Source organism: Emydura macquarii, unplaced genomic scaffold (genome assembly GCF_026122565.2).
Source record: "Emydura macquarii macquarii isolate MOO-44397 ecotype Brisbane River unplaced genomic scaffold, CSIRO-AGI_Emac_v2 contig_295, whole genome shotgun sequence".
NCBI lineage: Eukaryota > Metazoa > Chordata > Testudines > Chelidae > Emydura > Emydura macquarii.
The window spans coordinates 11,385,570-11,409,036 of record NW_027130432.1 but is presented as its reverse complement, the minus strand read 5'-3'; the positions used below and the strand labels follow the sequence as shown (position 1 = coordinate 11,409,036).

General features: G+C 45.5%; 1 protein-coding gene across 1 annotated transcript in view; it reads right to left on the bottom strand.

The window, feature by feature from the left end:
• Positions 1 to 23,467, bottom strand: part of NLRC5 (NLR family CARD domain containing 5) — a 79,980-nt gene that overhangs the window by 10,487 nt on the left and 46,026 nt on the right. Inside the window, exons 26-40 of the mRNA XM_067549950.1 lie at positions 17,506 to 17,589; positions 15,090 to 15,173; positions 13,470 to 13,559; positions 12,721 to 12,786; positions 11,563 to 11,646; positions 11,375 to 11,458; positions 10,050 to 10,136; positions 9,030 to 9,110; positions 8,454 to 8,537; positions 7,367 to 7,450; positions 6,099 to 6,182; positions 3,638 to 3,721; positions 2,211 to 2,294; positions 1,512 to 1,595; positions 449 to 532 (exon numbers count right to left, since the gene is read on the bottom strand). Of these exons, the coding sequence (XP_067406051.1) occupies positions 449 to 532; positions 1,512 to 1,595; positions 2,211 to 2,294; positions 3,638 to 3,721; positions 6,099 to 6,182; positions 7,367 to 7,450; positions 8,454 to 8,537; positions 9,030 to 9,110; positions 10,050 to 10,136; positions 11,375 to 11,458; positions 11,563 to 11,646; positions 12,721 to 12,786; positions 13,470 to 13,559; positions 15,090 to 15,173; positions 17,506 to 17,589 (1,248 nt within the window). The remainder of the gene's footprint in view (positions 1 to 448; positions 533 to 1,511; positions 1,596 to 2,210; positions 2,295 to 3,637; positions 3,722 to 6,098; positions 6,183 to 7,366; positions 7,451 to 8,453; positions 8,538 to 9,029; positions 9,111 to 10,049; positions 10,137 to 11,374; positions 11,459 to 11,562; positions 11,647 to 12,720; positions 12,787 to 13,469; positions 13,560 to 15,089; positions 15,174 to 17,505; positions 17,590 to 23,467) is intronic.

Here is a 23,467-nt window from a genome sequence, read left to right as displayed (position 1 = left end):
ATTCAGCTATGGTCCTCTGGTAACAAAGTCTCAAATCAGCTCTTACCCTCCCCCCCCCCCCCCCCCTTTTTTTTTTTTTTTTTTTAGTAATAATTATATAGATTTCATATTTATTTCTTAGCTAACACATACGCCAGGCCGATGTGTGGCACACTGTAAGCCCTGTGTTTCTGAAATCCCACCTCTTACTCTGTATAAAGAACAGGCATGGCTCTACTCCACCAAGAGAGTCTGTACGGCTCAGAGGAAGCTGCCAACGGTGCCAGGAGGGAGACTAGACACGAAGCCTCAGAATTTTGTACCAGACAATAGAGACTGTGGGTTTGGTTCAGAGCCCATGGACGTGGATGGGAAAAGTCCATTGGATTTCAGTGGGGCAGGATCAGATTTTTACAAACTGATCTCTTTCCCTAGTGCCCTGAAGGGACAGTGAGAATGTGGGACTCACATTAACTCCTCGATGTGCCCACAGTGTGCCAGAGCCTCCACGAGCATCTCCCCTCCAGCCGGGCCAATGCTGTTTGATGACAAGCTGAAAGACACGTGGAAACAGGCAGAATCCATCAATGGTCACCATGCCCAAAGGAGCCAGAATATACCGGATACAAATTTAAGCCGTGGCATGAGTAGTGCTTTAGCTGCTGATTGTTTCATGGCTGAGTGGCATGACAGGGAGCACAGGCCATCGTAAGAACGAGCTGCCATGGAGGCAGGCATGAAGATGCCGTCCCAAAGCTCGTCAAGAGGAACACAGGTCTCTCCATCAAATAGCTTGACAGAGACAGGCTTTCTAATGCATTAGTTCAGACAACCAGAGAGGATGTTCCCTTGGCATTACTGACCCCGAAGACCCCATTGGTTTCCCATGGCAATGAGTGATGTGGTAGGCCGAGCTGAAGGAGAGAGATCTTTATTAAGCATGCTGAGTGGGTAGTGTTGCAGGCTAAGGTGCTACAATTTATATGCAAGCAACCTGGCCCCAGCTTACCTTGCTGAGCCCCTGGTGTCACACTGAACTAGAGCCTTCTGCATACCTGACCCCTCTTTCTCCAGTCCCACTTATATAACACTACTGACTGCTGTAAGCACTGGCATGGGAAGCCTATGGCTACTTTTTCTCCCAGGCAGTGTCCCCTTTGTGGCCTAAGATTTGGGGTGAATTTCCTTAGCAGCTGAAACTGGCCAGAGAGAGAAATTTCTCAGTTTTCCCCCACTTTTGTTAGGAAATAAATGGAGCAGTTGATGGGCCGTGCTGCTTTGAAAGTCCTAGAGGCTGAAATCCTCTATGTAGCTACTGAACAAGTAATGCATGGACCAGGGAAGTGTACAACTGTCCCACCAGGCCAACACACAAGGATATTCACTCTTTGGATCTGGCTCTTAAATAGGAAAAAAAGAGGCGTAACATTATACAGAAGCAGGTAGAATAAAATCAGACATGAACATGTCCAAAAACCTTGGTTTTAACTCTATTAATCCCATTATTCAACCCAAAATATAAAGCAACTCACTTGACTCTCTTTAGGTTTTGCATTTCCGGCAGGAAAGTGGCTATTTTTTCCAGACCAGCACATTCGATCTTGTTATGGCTTAAACTTTAAAGGAAAAAAATTGCCACATTATGAAAGAAAATGCTGAGTTTCCCACTGAGTGCAATGTCTTGTTTAACATCTCTGATCCACTGGGAATCCAAATTGCAATTTGGGAATCCAAATTGCTTCACTATTCATAGCTGAATGAACTTCAGGTCAAAAAGGTGTTTGTTTTAACTGCGTCTTGTGAGATAAGACTTGGTTGCAATGAAGAAAATAGTAAGAAATAGGGCCTGGGACTGGATCTAGATTCAAACTTCTCCAGATCTTGGGAGTGTTGGGGACCAGGGTACTGGTCCTGCAATTCTCAGAGATAGGCCAGCTGCAATATTCAGCTCCTGATCCAAATGTTGACAAAGGGTATTCAAACCTGGAGTTTTGGTTGAACGTATTATATACCATTACACGGCTGGGATCAGAGCAAAACTTGCTCAGATTTTGCATCTGAAGGTTTGGTTTGGTCCCATCTCTAATTCAGGTAGCTTAGACTATTGAGCATTAACAACTCTGATACAACTGGCTTCTTTCATACAACTGCACTTAAGAGCAGCTCCTTGCTTGAGCTGTATAGCCCACCCCCATCACTGGCAGACAGATGACAAGAAAGGAGGAACCCACTTGATTTCTTCCATCTGATGAGCGTTCTTCAGAGCTTCTGCCAGGTGGGAGCAGCCTTTGTTACCAATACTGTTATTGTTCAAGCTGGAAAGAAAAGTCACAAAATACCACACATTAGGCTGTTATTCAGTGCCATAGCTTTATGGCTAGAGGATGAAATTCACCTCTGTGCAGAGGGCCAACGCATGACCCATCTGAGTCCCACGCAAAGCCTCAGAACAGGGATGTAAATGGTATATCAGTGGTGCACTGGCGTTGGAATTCAAAAACTAAAACTAAATCTATGCAATGCATCGCCCTGCTTGGGGAAAAAAATGCTTCCATCCACCTCTGAAAGAGCTGCATGTATCCATGGTAACCACTGAATAGCACACTTAACAGTGAAATGATCAACTCTGTGGTCTCTTGTAATGTAATTGTAATGCTCTTGTTCTTGGAGATTACGATGGCTGTGCCAGTGAAAGACCCTTCTGTGCTCCCACAAAGCAGAAAACTATGATCTTGGCTACATGTCTGTCTATTGACTTGACTTACGTGTGAGTTTGTGTGGGCTCACTGAGTGCATGTGAATTTTTACGGGTGCATCTGGTGTGCTCAGCTTTGCAAATTTGCCCCTGAATGTTTCCCCTTCTCAGTGTATTTGCTGCAAAAAGGAGGATGGACACTTTTTTGTTGTTGACATTTTAAATATGTTTTTTGAAATGCTACCTCATCATTAGTTAATTAGCTTAAGATCAGAATGGACTAGTGAAAAATAGCAGAGAAATGGGGCAAATACTGCAGCTGCTGATAGTAACACTGCAGAAATGTAGAACAGGGCAGTGCCTTTTTGCTAAGATATTTATCTCTTTCTGTTAGTATTTATATGACCTCCATCACTGCAGTACCGCAGGATAGACTGGTGGCAGAGTCTTGGGTTGTGCCCAAAGCAACGTTTGAGAGCACAGGAAGGGTTCAGATGGCAGCATCCGAGTGACTCAGACATTAACAAATTTTTCCTCAAAACAAACCTGTGAAGTAAGGAAGGGATTATTGCACCCATTTAACAGAGGGGAAACTGAGGCCCAGACTTGCACAAGGCCTCACAGGGTGTGTGGCAGAGCTGGAAAAATGAACCTACATCTCCTGAGTCCCCAACCAAAGCCAAGTACACAGGCCCAGCCCGTCTCGCTGCTGAGATAGCAGGCCTGTCTGCAGGAAGGTCAGAGATAGTCACGATGGACACTTTTCTCCTTGATCCTAGCACAGTGCGTAAGCAATTCCTGGAACGTACACAGATTCCTTATGGCGAAATCGACTCCGCAGAGACTACCCAGCAGCTAAGCTAGGCATCTCTGTGGGAAGATCAGGGAAGGAGTCACAAAAGCTCCTTCTCTCTCTAGTATTTGTATGGCTCTGGTAATGCCACAGTCCATGGACATACTTACATGAGTCTTTTCAGTAAAGGCATTTTGTGAAGTCCCGGCACCAGCATGAGAATGGCCGTGTCATCAAGTTCCAGGGAGCCGAGGCTAAGGGGCAAATGGACACAGGAATGAGTGTGCACAGATCTAAGTGGATAGTGAATGAACTGTGACCACTTTGCTAGACAGGAGCTGTCAAAGCAAAGGGAGGCTGACAGAGCCTAGCATCAGAGCTCTCTGGGGAAGCCTTGTCTTTATGTTGATCCCACCAGGTTAGGAAAGGGAAATCTCTTCACTGGCTTGTAAATATTTTATAGCTCTGCATCTGGCACAGCGTGGGGCTGCTGAGCAGACCGCCATGGGAGATACTCTTTTCTGGTGTTACAAAGAACCGACCCCACTGAAGTCAATGGGAGTTTTGTCATTGACTTCAATGGGTGCCAGATGAGACCCAAAGTCCATAAACCACATACACATATACAGCAGGAGAGGCAAGTTCTTCATTCCCTTTCAGTCCAAACTGTCCCCAGGAGACCTGGAGGAAGGAAGAATTGCCTCTCTGAAACCTTAAGCAATTACAAAGGCTGAGAATTACAGGGTCATTATTAACAGAGACGGGTAGAAATGTTTCAAACATAAGAATTCTTCATTTTTTCTCCAAAGCCAAAGATATCGTGAAACCAGTTTGAGATTCCCCCTACCCCAGTACATTCATTTCTCAGTGGAAATGTATATGAGTCTGTTCAACAGGTTGTTTTGGTTTTTTGTTTGGTACGTTGTTTTTTGCATTCCCAATTTTAACTGGACGGCTTAGTCACATGGTGGGATCCATCCCCTCCTTCCCAAAAATGAATATGTTCATTTTAGGAAATTACCAATTTTTAAAGCAAAATAAAAATTTAATAATGGAAAAAATAAGAGACAATCTTATATCCGAGATCACATAGCTTTTGTAATATGTGGTTACTATTTTTGGAATTTGAACAAAATAAATACACTGATCATGGTTAAAGGTTGGCCAACCACAAATAGGTCTCTTTAGCAGGTAACCAATACAGGTTATAAATAAGATTTATTAACACTTGTATGGAAAGTTAATGCATGTTAATAAAGATAACATTTTAAAAAGCCCAGCAAGACTTCCAATAACTCCTAGAACATCCTCTTTTAAATTGCACATCCTTGTCATTTCACTGACGGTCACAACACTAGTTTTATGACTGATTGTGACACATGGATATCAGACAATCCGTGTATTAAATGTAGAAAAATGAATACATAGTGAATAGGTAATTCACAATAGAGAATTAGCAAAAAATAAAATAAATACAATCTGTGGAAAATTAGGAAAATTAAAAAAAAAATCAGTTTAAAAACAATTGGAATTAAAATGTTTTAGAAACTCCTTTGATTTTTTTTACCCGCTCTATTTATAAAAAGTGGTGATTTTTCAGTGTTCTTCATAAGAACCAAATACAATAAACCAGCTCAGACACTAACAACCCTGCAACTTAAGATCTTTCGGGCAGAGACATTGTTTCCTACGGATGATGCCTCTCTGGTGATATAAATGATAAAATAACTTACTTTATGATCTTTAGATGGCAACACTCATGACTAGAACTGAGGAAATTCTTTGGAATAGTTTATTCCTCAAAAAATGAAGTTTTGGGTCGACCAAACTGTTTATGAATTTGGGTCAATTTCAGCAAAGAGTTTTAGCCAATTTTTTTCTCAGAAAAAGTCAGAACTTATCATTTCTACTTTTTTCAAAATGAAACATTGTGACTTTTCATTTCAAAACAATGTTTCATTTAGAAAGGTAGCTAGATATATTTAAAAAAAACAAACAAGGATAAAAATACTCAAAACCAAAACTTAAAAACCCGTGACAAAATTAGTTTCAGTTCGAAGATGTTTTGTTTGACTAATTACAGAACCAAAAACTCTGTTCTTCTCTCAGCTCTTCTCATGACCAATGTATCTTGGTCTAGTGCTAGATTTTGGTCTGGGTGTCCTTCTATGGCTGGCACTCCAAAACAGAAGGAGACAGAGGTGTACCATGTGTGGCTGTATAGAGATGCATAAAAGTACTTCTATAAATTCCATCTGCTGCCACTGGAAGGTGCTACTACCTTCCTGGATGTGATTCATCTTCTAACATTGCAATGCCATTCCTGAAATTATTGCCTTTCTGCAATGGGACATGGGTGTGCACACATACTGCGGAGGTACTGAGAATACCAAAGTATTTGGCTTATATACAGAACTCTGCTCTCCGTGCCAGAATCACACTTTACTAAGCCTGTCTGCCCATCCTTAGCTGCAAATAATAAGAAATTCATACTTTTCCCATTGTTGATGTCTACCAGCCATCCGTGTGGTTACATCATCCATGACACACAGCTTGTAAGTAACTTCAGTTTAATCATAAAATATAGACTGGCCTAGCAGGTTTTAGATAGCACCATGGCAATAAACTTACTTGAGTTCTTCAATAGCATGGCATTTCTGCAACCCTGCAATAAGGTGTCCCATTCCACTTGTTGTAAAACTGCTAAACGTCAGCCTGAAAAACCAGTAACATCACCGAATGAGAATGACTTACATTCAAGCTGTACAGCAGGACAAGAGATATAGGAATCACACCCTCACCAATGTGCAGCTGCTTCTGGGGAGGAGTGCAAAAGCTTTTTATCAGCATAAAACACAACCGGGAAGATGGGAAGTGAGTAACACCAATTGGTACCAAGATACTGAAATGATTAGTGCTGATTAGATCAACAGAATGTAATTAGTATTTGGCCAGATGTCCCAAGGCTGGTACTCATATTCTTGCCAAAAATGCCATAGGCTCTTTAGAAACCATAAGTGGACATGGGATCTTGGGTTTATACCCAAACATTACAGTTCTGCACTCGTTTCTCCCTCTGTTAATCTTTAATCTTTTCAGAATTAGGGGTTTGCATAAAAGTAAGGATACCTGAGGGGCTAAGCATTTGGAACACAAGAAGTCAAAACACATGGGAAGAGTAAGTTTTTGTGAGATTTCCAGCTCCATTTTACAGACTCAAGAGACCTGGATAGTCCAAAATATTGGGTGCTAATTTATACCGACTCGGAATCTCTGCAGGTTCCGCCAACACCAACAGAAAATGATTCCCAAAACATTTTACTATGAAAAGATACAGTCTATGGGCCTGGTTCTCATTTAGCTAAGGCCATGTTGCACCACCCTGGGAGTATAAAGGAGCCTTAGAGTGAGAATAGATTATATTTACACCCCTACGCCCCTTTTACTTGACTGGAGCAGGATAAAATGGCCACAGTGTACATGAGAATTAGGTTCTCTGTCCATATAAGTTTTTACTTAAAGAAAGGGGGCAGGACTTCATAATTTATCTGAAATCTTGCATCATGACTAAATGCTCAGTTACAAAGTCAGGGGCCGGCTATGGAGTTCTGATGCCGATTCAGGTATGAACTTTTCTGAACATCAGAAAAGAGTTTTGATTCAGGCTGCTCCCTAGAACCCAAAGCTGAGCCAAATCACGAAAACATGCGTTTGGATTTAGCCATACGAACAGATTGTATAGGAGCATTCAGAATGCGAGAGTTTCACAGGGTAGTGGGGTGGAGAAAGGGAATGTGAGGACAGTAGGGGCATCTGCTTGGAATCAGCCCTAATTCATGAAGTAGAAAGGTATACAGGCGAACATTCAACAGTAACGAGCTTTTTAGATAATTACGTACTCAAACTTCCTCAGGGCTGGAAGAGGCAGAAGCGCGTTGGCTAGTATTGCTTCTTCAGCTTTGTTGAGATCAATATGAGACCAGCTGCAAGGATGAAAAAGCATATCCTTTGGAGATCCTGGTATTCTCAGTGATGCACAGAGCTCTGAATACCCCACCGGTGCCCTGGGGGGGGAGGGGGAGGTGATGCTTGCAGCTGTTTGGGGTGAGTTAACTGATCAAGGGTAGCCTGGATTCTGACCCGCCTCCAGACCAACAGTCCACTAGGAAGCACTTCAAGTTATATGGCACAAGTCACATTTGGCCCATTGTTGTTGTATTAACATTATAATCGCATTGCGATGCCAGGCCAAGCGATCCCTGCATTCTCAGGCTCCGTTATACAAGTTTCCATGGACTTTTAAAGTCAGAGGGCCCCATCAGATCATCCACTCTGGTCGCCTGTGTAACACAGACAGGGGGAGGAGCTTGGCTTTGTCAGTTATCCTAGCTATAACCTGAGTCTCTCCAGGTTTGACACCCTGAGTTTTCTTGCATGAGTCAGCTTAGTCAAGGTATTTCAAGCACCAACAAGTAAAGAGTAACTCCTCAGCAGCGAGAGCCAGCCTGGAAAAAAGCTGGCAATTAGGGACAGTCCTTCTGTTGTGTCACTGGGATGCAGTCAGGAATTCTCACACGCTCCACAATGTCATTGCACCGTGTGTCACAAAACGCACAGTGTATGTGCTGAACCAGAGAGTCGTGCTGACACTCCTGTACCCTCTGTGCTCATGTGTGGTAGGGCATGTGGGTCTGAATGAGCTGGAGCCACGAGCTGTGGTCAAGTCACATGCAAGAACTGCATGTCAGATTGTACCTGTACTTCTGTGTCCAGCCCCCTCCTTCATTGGGGTCACGTAAGGAAAAATTCTGCCCTGAAGTCCACCCCCTGGAGCTCCCATTGGATTGACAATTTGCCCACCATGGCTTCTTCCAGCTCCCCAGTCTCAGTCCCAGTTTCAGAGATGCATCTATTCTTTCCATGCACAAGGACAAGAGAAACGCTTTTCTTCCTGAGATAAATAGCTACAGCTCTTGCAGAACTCACCTCAGTTCCTGAAGCTGCGAGCATTTCTCAATAACCCTCTGGAGCAAGTCAATGTGCTTAGCTTCTAGTCCACACTGATTCAATCTGCAGGGTGCAGACACACACAGAAACGCAACTGAGCAATGGAAACGACAATCTGCCCAGCTCATGCTTGCACAGGTTGCAGCATCCCAATGGCCTTCACATGCTATGGCTGGGGAGCAGATCAGAGCTGCACAAACCCAGTCTCCAAGTGGGATGGTGCAGCCTGCTGCCCCTTGATGTGCCTGGCCCATTCCAAAGTCTGGTGTAGAGTGGGGGGGAACTGGGCCCTTCCCTTCCCCACCCTCAGGTGCCCCGAGCTAGAAGTCACTGCACTCTCCCAAATACAAGGACTGATTTCCCAGGCCACAGCATGAAAGTTCCTTGTGCTTTCCCCTTCTCTGCACATCCAGTGTCAAGCTGGCCTGTGTCTTAGTGGATTCAAGGCTTCTACTTATTCAGGGCACAGTGGGAATGCTAGTGAGTTCTTTTATCGCATGATCTGTCAGAGGGAGACACCAGCAATGAAAAGCACAGCCAGATGCACCTCCTCACCTGCTAACCACAGACTCCATCTTCTCCGTTCGACAAGGAAACCTCACGCCCACTCTAAGGAGACCTTTGTCTTTTAGTATCCTAGGAGAAGATGGAGATGACAATACATCACAGGTCCAGGCCTTTCTGGGTGCACCATACAAATTGTTCCAAATACACTGTAGCGAAGGCTACTTTCCATACGATGGGACAGAGCAGAGGAGCGTGGGCAATAGGAGTTTACTTGTTGAATGAATGGAAGTCATCTATGTCTAAGGACTTGACAGCATGTGTCCAAGGCTGGTTTCCAAAAAAAGGAACTAGAATCAGCAGGGTGACAGATGTCAATTTCCTGCAATGCCCTGGATAAACCTTGTTGAATTAAGTTAAATCTTACTCAATGAAGTTTTGGGGGTCCATTGTATTAAAATGCAATTGTTTGTGTGTTATTGTAGGGTTGTATGTAACTTCTCTAGAGATATGACTAATGGAAATGTTAGGAACTTCAGAGACCCCTGCACTGTAAAAGGATGGACTAAACTTGTCCTGAGTGTGCTAGGTCTGAGCTAAGGCTGTTGTGAATTTAAGACCATGGAAGCGACACCCTGGTGGGGTTTGAAGGACTAATCATCTGCCAGAGCCTGTGTTGGAGTTGGGGTGATCTCTATTACAATATTAGCATGCAGGTAGGTTCTTTTATTATTTTAATAAGTTTTCTTTGTCATGCTTTTACCCTAAGAATACATCAACTTGCATAGGGAGAGCTGTATGGTAGCTTAACTGTGGGCCATTACACTGTTAGTAGTCTCTGAAGAGAAAGCAAGCAGGCCTGCTTACTAGGCAACCTGACTTTGCTGGTGGATTCACAGTATCACCAGGGAACTGTGCAGCCTGGAAATATCCTGGGCAGAGATGCGTGTCTCCACCCAAGAGAGGTGACAGCTGGGAAGCCAGAAGCCTGAGAGCAGGTGCCTTTCCTAGATTGTTGATGTGGAATACAGGCCCTGATCTGTGACAAGCAGCTATTCAAGCTCCGCTTACATGATCTCCGTAACATTCCCATGGGGTTGGACGGCCATCTGCAGAAGGCTAGCGATACTTTCATCACACACCCATGGCTCTTCAATGCTGCAATGCAAAAGACAAGCAGCTTTGCTTTATTTCACAAGCATCATTTATCTAAACTATGCCCATCTCGATGCTGTGTCCCCTTATATGTTTGTACAGCCCTTGATTCTCAGCTCACTATACACAGAGCAGCTGCCTCAGGGGAGAAAGCACAGTACAAACTGGAAACAAAGAAAGGTAAAGCATCCTTCTTCTCCCCTCCTCCCCCCTTCAAAAGGGGATGTTAAGCCTTTTTGCCCCCAACATTTCTTGTTTTTTCCCCACCAGCTGTAGTGTGAAGACAGGATATGGCATAAGTTCTTACTTTCCACCACAGTGTAGAAGACGGCAACAGTAACAATGCAAAACAGTTTGGGACAGGAAGTGAAGAATGAAGTATTCAGATGAACTGTTGCAGGGAAGGGTTCTTTTCCCCATTCCCCCTATGACTGGAGAGGTGTTTAACGGACCACTTCACCTTGAATGGTCCCTTCAGATATGTGTTAACTACTTATGCTAAACAATCTGTTCCACCCTGTATTTAGCTGTGACACTCTGACTATATTTCCCAGACCTGAAGAAGAGCTATGTGTGCTCCAAAGCTTGTCTCTCTCACCCACAGAAGCTGGTCACTCACCTTGTCTCTCTAATATCCTGGGACCAACACGGCTACAACAACACTGCATAGGGATGGTTTGGTCAGACACAGTATAATTATCCTATAGGAATTTGCCCAGACACTGGGGTTAGCATCCTTGCTCTTACGAAAGGTGCCATGGGATATTTAATGATCACAAGTGATTACAGTCACAGTTTTACATGTATTTAAAAATAATGGTACTGCCAGCATCACAGGGCCCTGTAACTCCATTCTGGACACAAAGGGTTTCTCTACAGAGGGAAATAGCCCAGAGTAACTATTGCACAGTAGCTCCCATGGGGATACTCTTACTCTGGACTGTGTGCCTATGTTTGGTTTAGCCTAATCCACTTTGGAAGCTCTGGGTGCAGAATAAGAGAGTGTCCAAATGGGGAGCTTTTGTGCAATAGCTATTGTGCTTTAAATTCACACCCTCGCTTATTTCACAATAGCTTCCATATGCAGAGAAACGTTAAATCACTGTTGACTCAGAGGGCAACTACATCCCAACAGTCCCAAGAGTCCTTTCACACCCAGATGTTATTTTCAGCAGAACTGGATCTTAGCTTATCAGAACCAAAGGGGGTTTGACCCACAGAGCACTAGAACCATTCTGTACCTTATTCTCAGCGTTCCCAGACTTTTCCTCAGTGCTCGCAAAAGATCTTCCACCGCCCGGGTTGCCATGTTGTTGTTTGTGGATCTAGAGTCATTGTGATGAAAGGTTTAAAAAATAATTAAACGCTAACAAAATATTCTTAGGCAAAATTCAATCTATGCCAGATTTCTCAGCAGTATCTAACTCACATGTACTCCGTCAGGTTGGTGCACTTCTGCAGGAGAGAGAACAGCTTTGGCAGGTGTTCTGATTGAAAGTTGCACTCTGTTAGTCTGAAAGAATGGGGGAGAAAACTGTATTAGTTCCTTCTCAGTCATTAGTCTCTTTGACCTAGAAATCGCAGGCATCACAGTGTCTCCTGAGAAAAGAGAAGGGACAGACAATGTCTAAGCACTAAAGGTCTGTGAAAAAGATTTTTGGTCAAATCTTAAAGAGTTCTTTGATATGCTATGATACAGCCTATTATGAGGGTTATTTCATTGTATCTTCCACAAAATAATCTCCTGTAAAAAGTGAGGTGGCAAAATTTGCAGATGATACAAAACTACTCAAGATAATAAAGTCGAAAGCAGACTGCGAAGAGTTACAAAGGGATGTCACAAAACTGGGTGACTGGGCAACAAAATGGCAGATGAAATTCAGTGTTGATAAATGCACATTGGAAAACATAATCCCAACTATATATATATAAAATGATGGGGTCTAAGTTAGCTGTCACCACTCAAGAAAGAGATCTTGGAGTCATTGTGGATAGTTCTCTGAAAACATCCAGTCAATGTGCAGCAGCTGTCAAAAAAGCTAACCGAATGTTGGGAATCATTAGGAAAGGGAAAGATAAGGCAGAAAATATCATATTGCCTATTTACAAATCAATGGTATGCCCACATCTTGAATACTGCATGCAGATCTGGTTGCCCCATCTCAAAAAGATATATTGGAATTGGAAAAGGTACAGAAAAGGGCAACACGTTTAGACTGGAAATAAGGCATACAGTTTTAAAGATGAGAGTAATTAAACATTGGAACAATTTAGCAAGGGACATGGTAGCTCCTCCATCACAAACAATTTTTCAATCTAAGTTGGATGGTGCTCTCAAAGATCTGCTGTAAGAATTATTTGGGGGAAGTTCAATGGCTTGTTTTATACAGGAGGTCAGAGCAGATGATCATAATGGTTCCTTCTATCCTTGGAATCTATGAACATGCCAGTTGTTACAGATGTTATCTCATGCAGTTCCCTTAGGGTCTATATGGCAAAGAGAAGTTTTTCATTCTTCTCTCAAAAGAGGGGCAGAATCTAGTGTTTTAAAGGAGCGTGAAACACACACAAATACTCATACAATTACCTTAAAATCTTCCTTGGTTCATCTTCTCTTGTGAACTTGATGAGTGATGTTGCCTTGGAGCACAAACTGCACAGAGAAAACCACATGAGTTTAGGATACCCTGCTGTGGACCAATCTCCAAGGGGCCAGACTTTTAGTTTAAATGCACCAACTGCCTGTGCAAAATATGCCTGCAATTGTGTGCCTGATATTTACCATGACCTTGCATGCAGCTGTCCTAGGGATTCATTGGGTTCAAAGTCCGTAAGTGAAAACTAAGCAGAAACTAAACAATAAAGAACTAAAGCAAGAATCAGCTTAGCAGATTTTAACATTGGGCAGAATCAGTATTCCTCGTGAACTACACTTTTGTCAGGTATGAAAGAGACGAAAGAACTAACCCAAATTCAGTCAATTGAGGGCTATTTTTGGCAATGTCACACAGAAATTAGAAAATTCTAAAATCTAGGTCTTCTGAAAATTCAGAGCTGAATTTTCAGGAAATGGAGGCAGGCAAATGCCCATCAGAAAATGCAAGTGCATCTATATTTGCACACACAATTCCCAGATTTGGACACATAAAAAAGGACTTGCACCTACAGAATAAGGTAATTGTGCAGCTAAGTTCCTCATTTGCATATATTTTGTAGGAAGGGGTGCATGCACACAAAAAGTTGAGTTGGCTGAAAATTTGGCCCTTGTAGTCAATATATAAACGTTAGGATAATTAAGTGAGAAGCAAAGGGAAAAGTCAAGACAAGAAACCATACCTGACTTGCACTTCGGATATATTGCTGCACGTGGAGAGGGTGTTAATTAGATGCAGAACGCCATCCTGAGATATTTTGTTACGGCTGAGGCTAAGACAACAGAACATGATGATTCAGTGTTAGACATCTCAGCTACTGTTACACTAAGGCTTTGTCTACACAGCAATTAGACACCCGTGGCTGCTCCATGCCAGCCATGCTGAGCTCTGGGACCCTCCTACCACGCAAGGTCCAAGAGCCCCGGCCCCAGCCCAAGCCCAGAAGTCTACCCAGCAATGAAACAGCACCGCATCCCAAGCCCTGCAAGCCCCGCACGGGCTAATTGCGGGTTTTTCTTTGCTGTGCGGACATTCCTGATGAGTCTTGTGCTGACATTTGAGGAGAATGAATACTTGCAGAGAGACCCTCAGAGTTTTCACATCTGTGGAGACTAAAGGGTCTATTTCCCCTTTAATGCTTGGGTGGGTGTACCATTATCACAAACATACTGTGGCAAAGTCCCTCCTTCACTGCACTGGCATAACTGCACGTACGTGACGGAAAGCCTCGTGCCCTTCCCACGCATTCATCCCCTGCATCTCAAGCCGTGTTAGTAGACGGGAATTCCTGCTGGGAAGTATCACTAAAACCGCAGCTTTCGTTGAAAAGACTCCACCCACTGCAGAAAGCTACTGAATGAATGTGTGGAGACTGGAGTTCTCTGTTTATCTGCGCAACAGGTACAGCTTGAGCTGCAGCCAGAGACTCCAGCCTGTAGGAGCAGAAGCAGGAGCAGCCAACGCTGGGATCCCTGGACATTCAGAGAACTTCCTAGTGCTTTGTGGCCTTTCTCTGCCTTGTGCTGACTAGCTATTTGCTCCAGCCCTTCCCCTTCCTGCCCTCTCCTTCCCTCCCCTCCGTGTCTCTTCCCATCGCTTTCATTCCACACTTGCCGTTCATACCCCCCTTTCCCCTTGCACTGTTCCCCTCACCCTGCCTCTGATTCCCTTCCCTTTACTTTCCATTTAACTTACCCCTTCTACGTAACCCCCCCACCCCTTGTGGCTCTAATACGACATGGCTGACTAACATTTGCTGCCATCCCATTGCTTATGCTGCTGCTACGTTCTGCCCTTTCCCCTTCCCTGTGTCTGTCTTGTCTATTTAAGCTTCTCGAGGCAAGGACAGTCTCCTGCTCCGTATCTGCACAGGGCCTGGCTAGCACAAGGGGGCCCCATATTTGGCTGTCCCTTAGGCACAACCATAATAATATGATTAATAATAATAGTAATAAAAAACTTCACAGTACTGCCCCACCGAGGGCCTGATCTGACTCCCATTGAAACCAGTGGAAAAACTCCCATTGATTTCACTGGGTTTTAGATCAGACCCTATGTGACTCACTCCTGACCTGGAGGGACCACCAGGAAGGATCCCAGGGGGGCAGTTCAGTCCCCCCAGACCATTAAAGCTTTGGCCTCTCCTATAAGACCAGGGTGGCAACTAGTCCCACATGTGTGGGTGTTTTTTGGGAGGTGAACACCTCCCAACTAAGAGCCTCTGATCTGCTGCTTTCGGTGACGCACTCTAGAACAGGCACCAGTGCACAGGTGTCCCCAGATCCACGGGGTGCTTTCTTACTTCAGTAAGCGGGAAATGTGCATTTGGAGCAAGCGAGCCAGGAGACGTCTCAGCCCCTCGTTGCCGAGCTGATTCCCAGAGAGGCTGAAAGGGGAGAGAACAAAGTAAAAAACAAGCCACCAAACTCGCAGGTGCCCAACAAGCAAGAGTGGTCCCTTGCCAGGGTTCCAAGGTATCACACAGCCAAACGTCGCAGGCCAAAGCACCGTCAAGCAGCACGTGGTGGAAACTAGAAAGCGGGCATTCCACAACATGGATCGCTTTGATTATTTGCTAGGAAGTTCCTATCCTGTCACCCCAGGCCTCTGGCTAATGCAGCAGAACAATCTGGCAGCCTCTTGACACATTACACCGCACGGATTGTCATGAGCGGTTTGTTCAGGGCATTAATCTAAAGCAGTGGTTCTTAACCTTTCCAAACTACTGTACCCCTGAAGCCTGAGTCCCACCCCCACGGGGCTGAGGCATGTAACTTAGTTTCATGACGCCCCTGTGGCTCCAGGCAATTGCCTTTCTTGCCACCCCCAATACCAGCTCTGCACTTGCGACCCCTCTAAAACCCCAGGTTAAGAAACACTGATCTAAAGGCTCGCGTGGCAGAAAGCATTTCTTACAGTGCATAGGCAGCCTGTCGATTTACAAACAATAATACCTACTTCTATAGCACTTCACAATCTTTAACTCATTTCTCCACACAACACCCCTGGGAGGTAGGGCAGGGCTGTTAGCCCACTATACAGATGGGTAACTGAGGCCCAGAGAGGCCCAATATCACACGGAGAGCCTGTGGCAGAGCAGGGAATTGAACCCAGGTGTGCCATGAACTGTGGATTTGAAACCTAAGTTTGCACAGTTTCTCAGGGTCGTCACGCTCCAACCCTCCATACAGTAGCTACAGCTAGAACCAGGACTCCTTGAAGCCCAGCTCAGATAGAAGACTGCACCCTGAGCCCTGATTGGTGCAACACCAGATATCCTGATTGGCCTGCTTCCTCTATTTAAGGCAGAAGAAGAAACAGGAAGTTGTCCCTATGATGGGGTTCCATCCTGCTCTGGGCTGCTCAGCCAGTGCTATGTGCTCTCGTCTCCTGATCCTGACTGACTGGTTTCCTCACTCGGCCTAATTCCTGGCATCTGACTCATGATGCCTGATCTCGGTGCCTGTCCTTCTGGTTCTGAACTCTGGCTGTTGTGGGGACCCGTCCCCCCACTCCCCGCTAACTACTAGGCCTGGCTGTCTATATCCCAGCCTTGAGAAGGTATCCCAAGTCCCAGGCTAGTGCCCTATCCACTGGATCTTCCTTCCTCTCCCTCATGGTATCTTCTCGATTGAGGGGACCAAGAGCCGTAGCCATTGGCTAGCCATGTGCAGCTGCACAAATAAAGGCTGAGTTGGAAGGCAAAGGGATTTTATACACATGACACTGCCATAGAGAACTACCTCACAAACCTAGCCACACAATGAGAACCCTGAGATAAACTATTCGAGTCCCTTTACCAGTCAGGACCTGATGCAATACCTCAGCCCCACTGACTTCAGTAGGTGTTTAGGAGTCCCCAGCACCTCACTGGATTGGGCCCTAAGGGCCTGATCCAAAGGCCAGTGAAGTGAATAGCAGGACACCCAGTGCTCTATGCCAGCGACGTACATTAGCCCATATCACAGCGGAAACACTGGGCTCCAATTGGTGGGGCCAAGCTCTCTCCTGGGGACTCTGCACGTCCTGTGTACCAGGGAACCCCACAGCTCACCACAGAGGGAGGGAGTATAGGTAGGACCTGGTGAGTGGGCCCTCCAGGTCTGGGTTAGGCCATGAAGAGGAGGCAGCGCAGGGAAAGCTTGCCCAGGTCCTGCCTGTGCCATTCTCGTTTTGAGAATATACTGAGGATTTCCTGCTCCTGGCTGGCAGCCCCAGCACTTTTCACCAGCAATGAACTCAGGCACATGTCCCTACACTTCCACATGCAACAGACTCCAGCAGCAGCTTTGGAAAACAAATCGCAAAGTGTCTTTTAAGGACATCACATCCCACATTTGCTGCCCACAGTTTGTCAGTTGTTTGTTACACTTACCCACCTCCTGCAATGCAAATGACAGACCTAAAATCCAAACGGTCAGCTTCTGCTGGTACACACATCCGCATGGAGTTAGGTTGTCACCTCTGTGACCTCTATATAATAGACTCTTACGGGGGGGCACCGCTTCTCTAACAGATCAATTCCCCTCAGTAGCCACCATGTGCTCCTTTCACTTCCCTTTTTGTTTATATGTCGTTAGATACTGGATATGCAGACACAGTGAGCCTATGGGGCTCGTGAGTGTATGGAGACACCTATCTATAACCGCCCAGCTTTCTATCACTGGCTCCATTCACTTTCCTTTCAAGGCCACAGGGAAAATTCAAAGCCCACTTACTCCACTTCTGCGAGACGATCACATTGCTCAAGGATTTTGCAGAATTCTTCCACCTCGTTCTGACCAATGCCGCAGTCAGTCAGCCTGTTTGAAGACAGACAAGTGGGAACCAGCATTTAAAATAGATCCTGAGAAACTGCCTTGTACTGACTTTGCCTTCACATTGAAAGCTCCAAATTCCCAGTAACTTGCTTGTGCAGCAGTGGACAGGCAATGCCGGCATTAAGGAACGAGACTATTTTGCCCTGCCATTGACGGTAAGGTTCTTGGAAATATTAATTAAACTTCATTAATTAAACTTCATTAAAATTCAACAACTCTGTGAGGCTGGTAATGATTATGTCCATCTTTCAGGCAGGGAAACAGCTACAGAGAGGTAAGACCCACATTTTCAAAGGCAGTCACTGGTTTTTGGTGCCCATTCTGAAACACCTTGCACCTGACTTTCAGAGGTACTAAGTGCCCACAGCTTCAATTAATTTCAACAGGAGTTACGGGCACTTTTGAACATCACACAAGGGTTTTTCAAGCAGAGAACCCAGAATTGGAGGCTACTTTTGAAAAACTGGCTACTAGTGACTTGTCCAAGGTCATGTGAGTCACTTGCAGAATTGGAGATAGAAGAGAGGGTTACTTACCTTGTGCAGTAACTGAGGTGCTTCGAGATGTGTGTCCCCAGGGGTGCTCCACTGTGGCTGCGGCAGCGCCCCTGCGTCTGGAGTCAGAGATCTTCGATAGCAGTGCCCGACGGACCGCACATGAGCACCTCCCCCATTTTGCGCATCACACGGGTAGTATAAATAGCGCTGTGCGGTCTGGCCACCCTCAGTTCCTTCTCTGCCACAGAGTGATAAGTTAAGCTCTGAAGCAGAGGGGAGAAGGGTGGGTAGTGGAGCACCCATGGGGGGACACATCTAGAAAAACCTTAGTTACTGCACAAGGTGAGTAACCCTCTCTTCTTCTTTGACTGATGTCCCCAGGGGTGCTCTACTGTGGGTGACTACAAAGCAGTGCCCCTAGCTGGGAAGGTGGGGACTTCGGAGCATCTGGTGTAACGCTGGACAATATTGTGTTCAAAGGCAGTGTCTGTCAGGGAATCTTCTATGATGGCGTCATGTCGAGCAAAGGTGTCTGAGGATGCCCATGTGGCTGCTCTACATATGTCGACAAAGGCGATGGATGTTGAGACTGCACATGTGGAGTGTGTTCTAATCGAGGTGGGAGCCTGTGTATTATGGAGTTCATATGATGTGCAGATGCACTGTGAAATCCATTTGGAAAGGCGTTATTTTGAAATGGCCTTGCCTTTGGACCTCTCAGTAATGGATACAAAGAGATGTGATGATTTTCTGAATAGTCGCGTCCTATCAAGGTAGAAGGATAAAGTGCGTCTGACATCCAAAGTGTGAAGAGCTGCTTCCTGTGAGTTATTATGTGGTTTAGGGGAAAAGATTGGAAGATGTATGGACTGGTTCAAATGGAATGAGGTTATAACCTTGGGTAGGAATTTAGGATGTGGCCGAAGTTTGACTTTGTCTCTGAGAAATACTGTGTTTGGCAGGTGAGCCATAAAGGCTGAGATTTCTCCACTCGTCGGGCTGAAGTAATGACAACTAGGAAGGCTATTTTCATAGCCAGATGCAGGTGTGAACATGTTGCCATTGGTTCAAAAGGGGGTCTCATTAGAGACTGGAGGACTAAAGTGAGGTCCCAGATAGGAGTAGGGGCTTGTACGTGTGGGTAGAGATTCTGGATACCTTTTAAGAAACGTTTAACAAGCGGATGGGTGAATACAGAATAACCGTATATGGGGTGGTGAAAGGCGGTGACGGCTGCTAAGTGCACTTTAACAGAGCTGTTGGATAGTCCACTATGTTTGAGGTGGAGAAGGTAGTCTAAGATAAGAGGCAATGGGGCCTCCATCGCTTGAATATGTTTTGGGGCACACCAGTTCCGGAATCTGTTCCATTTCTGGGCGTATGTGTGTCTGGTGGTGTCTTGCCTGCTAAGGAATAGGATAAATTTTACTTGTTCAGAGCAATCTGTCTTCGGAACATGGAACCAAGGAGCCAAGCCTTCAGGTGGAGTGTTTGTAGATTGGGGTGATGGACATACCCATTGTCCTGTCCACGATGCCTGAGGGAGGTTTATGGGTCAGCATATGGACATCCGTAGAAGATAAGTGTACCACAATTGTCGGGGCCAAGTCGTGGCTATTAATATGATGTGAGATTGATCCTCTTGAATCTTGCATAGGACTCTGAATAAAAGAAGGGGGGAAATGCATAGAGCAGAGTCCCACTCCAGGTGATGATGAATAATCCCCCATTGATCCTTGTCCCAGTCCCACTCTGGAGCAGAAATGCAGACAATGAGAGGTCAGTGTGTGGTGAATAAGTCTATTGCGGGGTAACCCCATCTGCGAAATATGGGACGTAATGCTCTCATGTCCAGTTTCCTTTCGCGTTGCTGAGGAAAGGTTTGGCTTAACATATCAGCGATGGTGTTGTTCTGTCCGGGTAGATATGCTGCTGAAATGGAGACGTTGTGGTGTATGCAAAAATTCCAGAGTTTGATTGTTTATGAACATAGAGAATGGGACCTCGCTCCCCCCTGCCTGTTGATATAAAACATGCAGGCGAGGTTGTCCATCATTATTCTTACTGTTTAGTGCTTGAGTAGTGGCAGGAAATGTTGGCAAGCAATGCGAATGGCTCTTAGTTCTAAGAGGTTGATATGAAGAGTGGCCTTGGTAGATGTCCATCTGCCTTGAGTCCTGTGTTGTATCAGGTGAGCTCCCCAACCAATGAGTGAGGCATCGGTGGCCAGAATCATAGTAGGGGATGGCTGAAGGAAGGGAACCTCTGTGCAAACATTGCTGTGTTTCATTCACCAGAGTAAGGAGTTTTTGACCCCTCTTGGTACTGACAATAGTTTCTGGATGTTGTGTTTGTGGGGAATGTGTACTGTACAGAGCCAACCTTGGAGAGGCAGCGCATATCCAGCCTGGCATGTCTTATTACGAATGTGGCTGCTGCCATATGTCGGAGAGGCTGTAGGCACATGTACGCTGATACCTGGGGACATTGGAAATTAGGTCCTTTATCGCTGCAAATCTGTGGGGTGGTAGAAAGGATTTGGCGCGTATGGAATCAAGTTGAGCTCCAATGAATTCCAGTGCTTGAACAGGTCTTAGAATGGATTTTTCTAAGTTTTTCTAAGGCCCAAATTGTTGAAGGTGTTGACGATTATGTGAATTGCTTGAAGGGCCTATAATGGAGCCTTGAGGAGGCAATCATCTAAGTACGGGAAAATGGTGATTCCATCTTCCTTAAGAGTGCTGGCACCACCGCTATCACCTCGGAGAAAACCTGGGGTGCCGTTGCCAGACCAAAGGTTAGAACTTTATACTGAAAATGGTCGTTGTTGATGTTGAACCTTAAGATGCATCTGTGGATAGGATGTATGGCGATGTGGAAGTAAGCGTCTTGTAGGTTGAAAGCCGAGAACCAATCCCCCTGTTCCAGTGCTGGTATGATGGTGGATAAGGTGACCATCTTGAATCATTGTAGTCTGACAAAATTGTTTAGATTGCATAGGTCTAGGATAGAACGCCACCCTATCTTCTGGACCAAAAAGTAATGGGAGTAGAAATCTCGGCCTCTATGTTGTGTGGGGACCAGTTCTATGGCTCCCAATTGAAGAAGGTGGTTCAGTTCCTCCCTGAGAATTGTCTCATGAGAGGGGTCCCTGAAGAGGGACGGGGAGGGGGGTGGCAGGATGGTAGCATTAGGAAGGGGATGGTATAGCCTTCCTTGACTATTTCCAAGACCCAACAATCTGAAGTAATAAGCTTCCAGGATGTTAGGAATGAAGCTAGTCTGTTGCCAAACTGATAGTCTCCTTGCAGCATACAATGAAACAGAGGGGTTTTTCTCATACTCTTGACTGTACCTTCAAACTGTTGTTTGGTAGAAGGTGTACGGGATGTAGCCCCTTGCGCCCCGGATTGTCTACGGTTGTTGTTATTAGAAAGGCGTTGATGGTGGCGTTGGTTATCAAACTGTCTGTGAGTGTAGTATGGTTGAGATCTTGATCTGGAAGGGAGCTGATATTTTCCCGATCTTCTCTTTGGTTGCAGGGTGTATAATCCCAAAGATCTTAAAGTGGCTCTGGAGTCCTTCAGTGAATGTAAGGAGTTGTCCATGCACTCTGAAAAAAGTTTTTCACCTTTGAAAGGTAGGTCCTCAACTGTACCTCTTTTGGGAATCCGGATTGATGTAACCGGGATGCACGTCTCATTACAACAGCAGTGATGATCAATTTGGCTGCTGTATCAGCTGAATCCAGGGAGGCCTGTAGGGCTGTGCGAGCTATAAGATGACCTTCTGAGATCAGAGGCAAAAATTGATCTTTTTTAGTCTGTTGGAGGTCTTGACATAATTTCTCCAGTTTGGAATAGTTCTTGTAATTGTATTTGGCCATGAAGGCCTCATAGTTGGAAATCTGAAATTGGAGTGTTGCAGAAGAGTAGGACTTTCTGCCAAATAGGTCGAGTCATTTCCAATCTTTATCAGAGTGAGAAGATTGGGACTGGTATGAACAATTCTTCTCATGCACAGCATTCACTACGTGAGAGTTTGGTGTAGAGTGGGAAAACAAAAATCCTTCATTTTTTGCTGGCACATAATATTTTCTATCTGCCCATTTGCATGTGGGGGAATAGAAGCTGGGGTCTGCCATAGTAGATTGGCTGGTTCAAGAAGTGCCTCATTAATGGGTAGAGTGATTTTTGAAGTAGAAGAGGTGTGGAGGATGTCGACAAGTTCATGCTTTTGCTCTTTGATCTCCTCCAATTGTATGTTTAATTAATCGGCCACCGTACGGAAAAGTTCTTGGAAGTGCTTAAAATCATTGGCTGCAGTTGGGGGAGGTGATATAATGGCCTCATCCGGAAAGGATGATGAAAAATATAAGGTAGGTGAGGCCTCTTGGTCCTCTTCATCCTCTTGCTCTTCCTCTTGTTCTTCCAGGTGTTCTTGTTCCTCTTGTGCTTGAGTCTGAGGAGGTCCAGAGACAGTTGAAGATGGAATAGACTGTGGATACTGCACCTGTTGCGGAGGTGGAGGGTTATCAAACTGAGCCCTATACATGGCCCATGGATCCCAACAGGGCCAAGTTGGTGGGAGAGGAAAATGGGGCTGCATCCAAGGAGGACCCTGCCACGACTGTGTTACTTAAGATGTTGTGGGACCAGCAGATGGGACCAGTGGGTAGCTGGCATGAAGTTGATGGTGCGATTAACCCTGCATCTTCCTCCTCTTCTTCTTCTATATCACTAGGAAATGGAGGAGCAGTGCCTGCAGGTCAGAATGATGCGTGGCTGGAATTAGGAGATGGCGAGACCTGCAGTATAGGATATCCCAAAAGTGGGGATTCTGGAGTTCTCAGATTCTCAGATACGCTTAAATCCGAAGAGCATCTGAATTCTTGTGGTGTATAAGGCATCCATGGAGTAAGAGGACGTATCGCAGTCTACAAGTCTGTTTGGAGGTGGTGGTGTGGCTGGTGTTGACACCGTTGCTTGTATTGGCGCCATGGTTTTTGATGGTGCTGAGGCTTTCAGCAGCAGGGCTGCTCTCAGTGCCAAAGATTTGGACAGTGCCGTGGCTTTCGGTGCCGAAGGGCTCATCGGTGCTGAGGTCTTTGTGGCCGATGATCTAGATCAGTGTTTCTCAACCTGGGGGTTGTGACAGTTTTAGAGGGGTCGCAAGTGCAGAGCTCGTATTGGGGGTGGCAAGAAAGGCAATTGCCTGGAGCCACAGGGGCGCCATGAAACTAAGTTACATGCCTCAGCCCCGTGGGGGTGGGACTCAGGCTTCAGGGGTACAGTAGTTTGGAAAGGTTAAGAACCACTGATCTAGATGGTGCCGAGGATTTTGGCGGTGCCGCTGTGGGTACC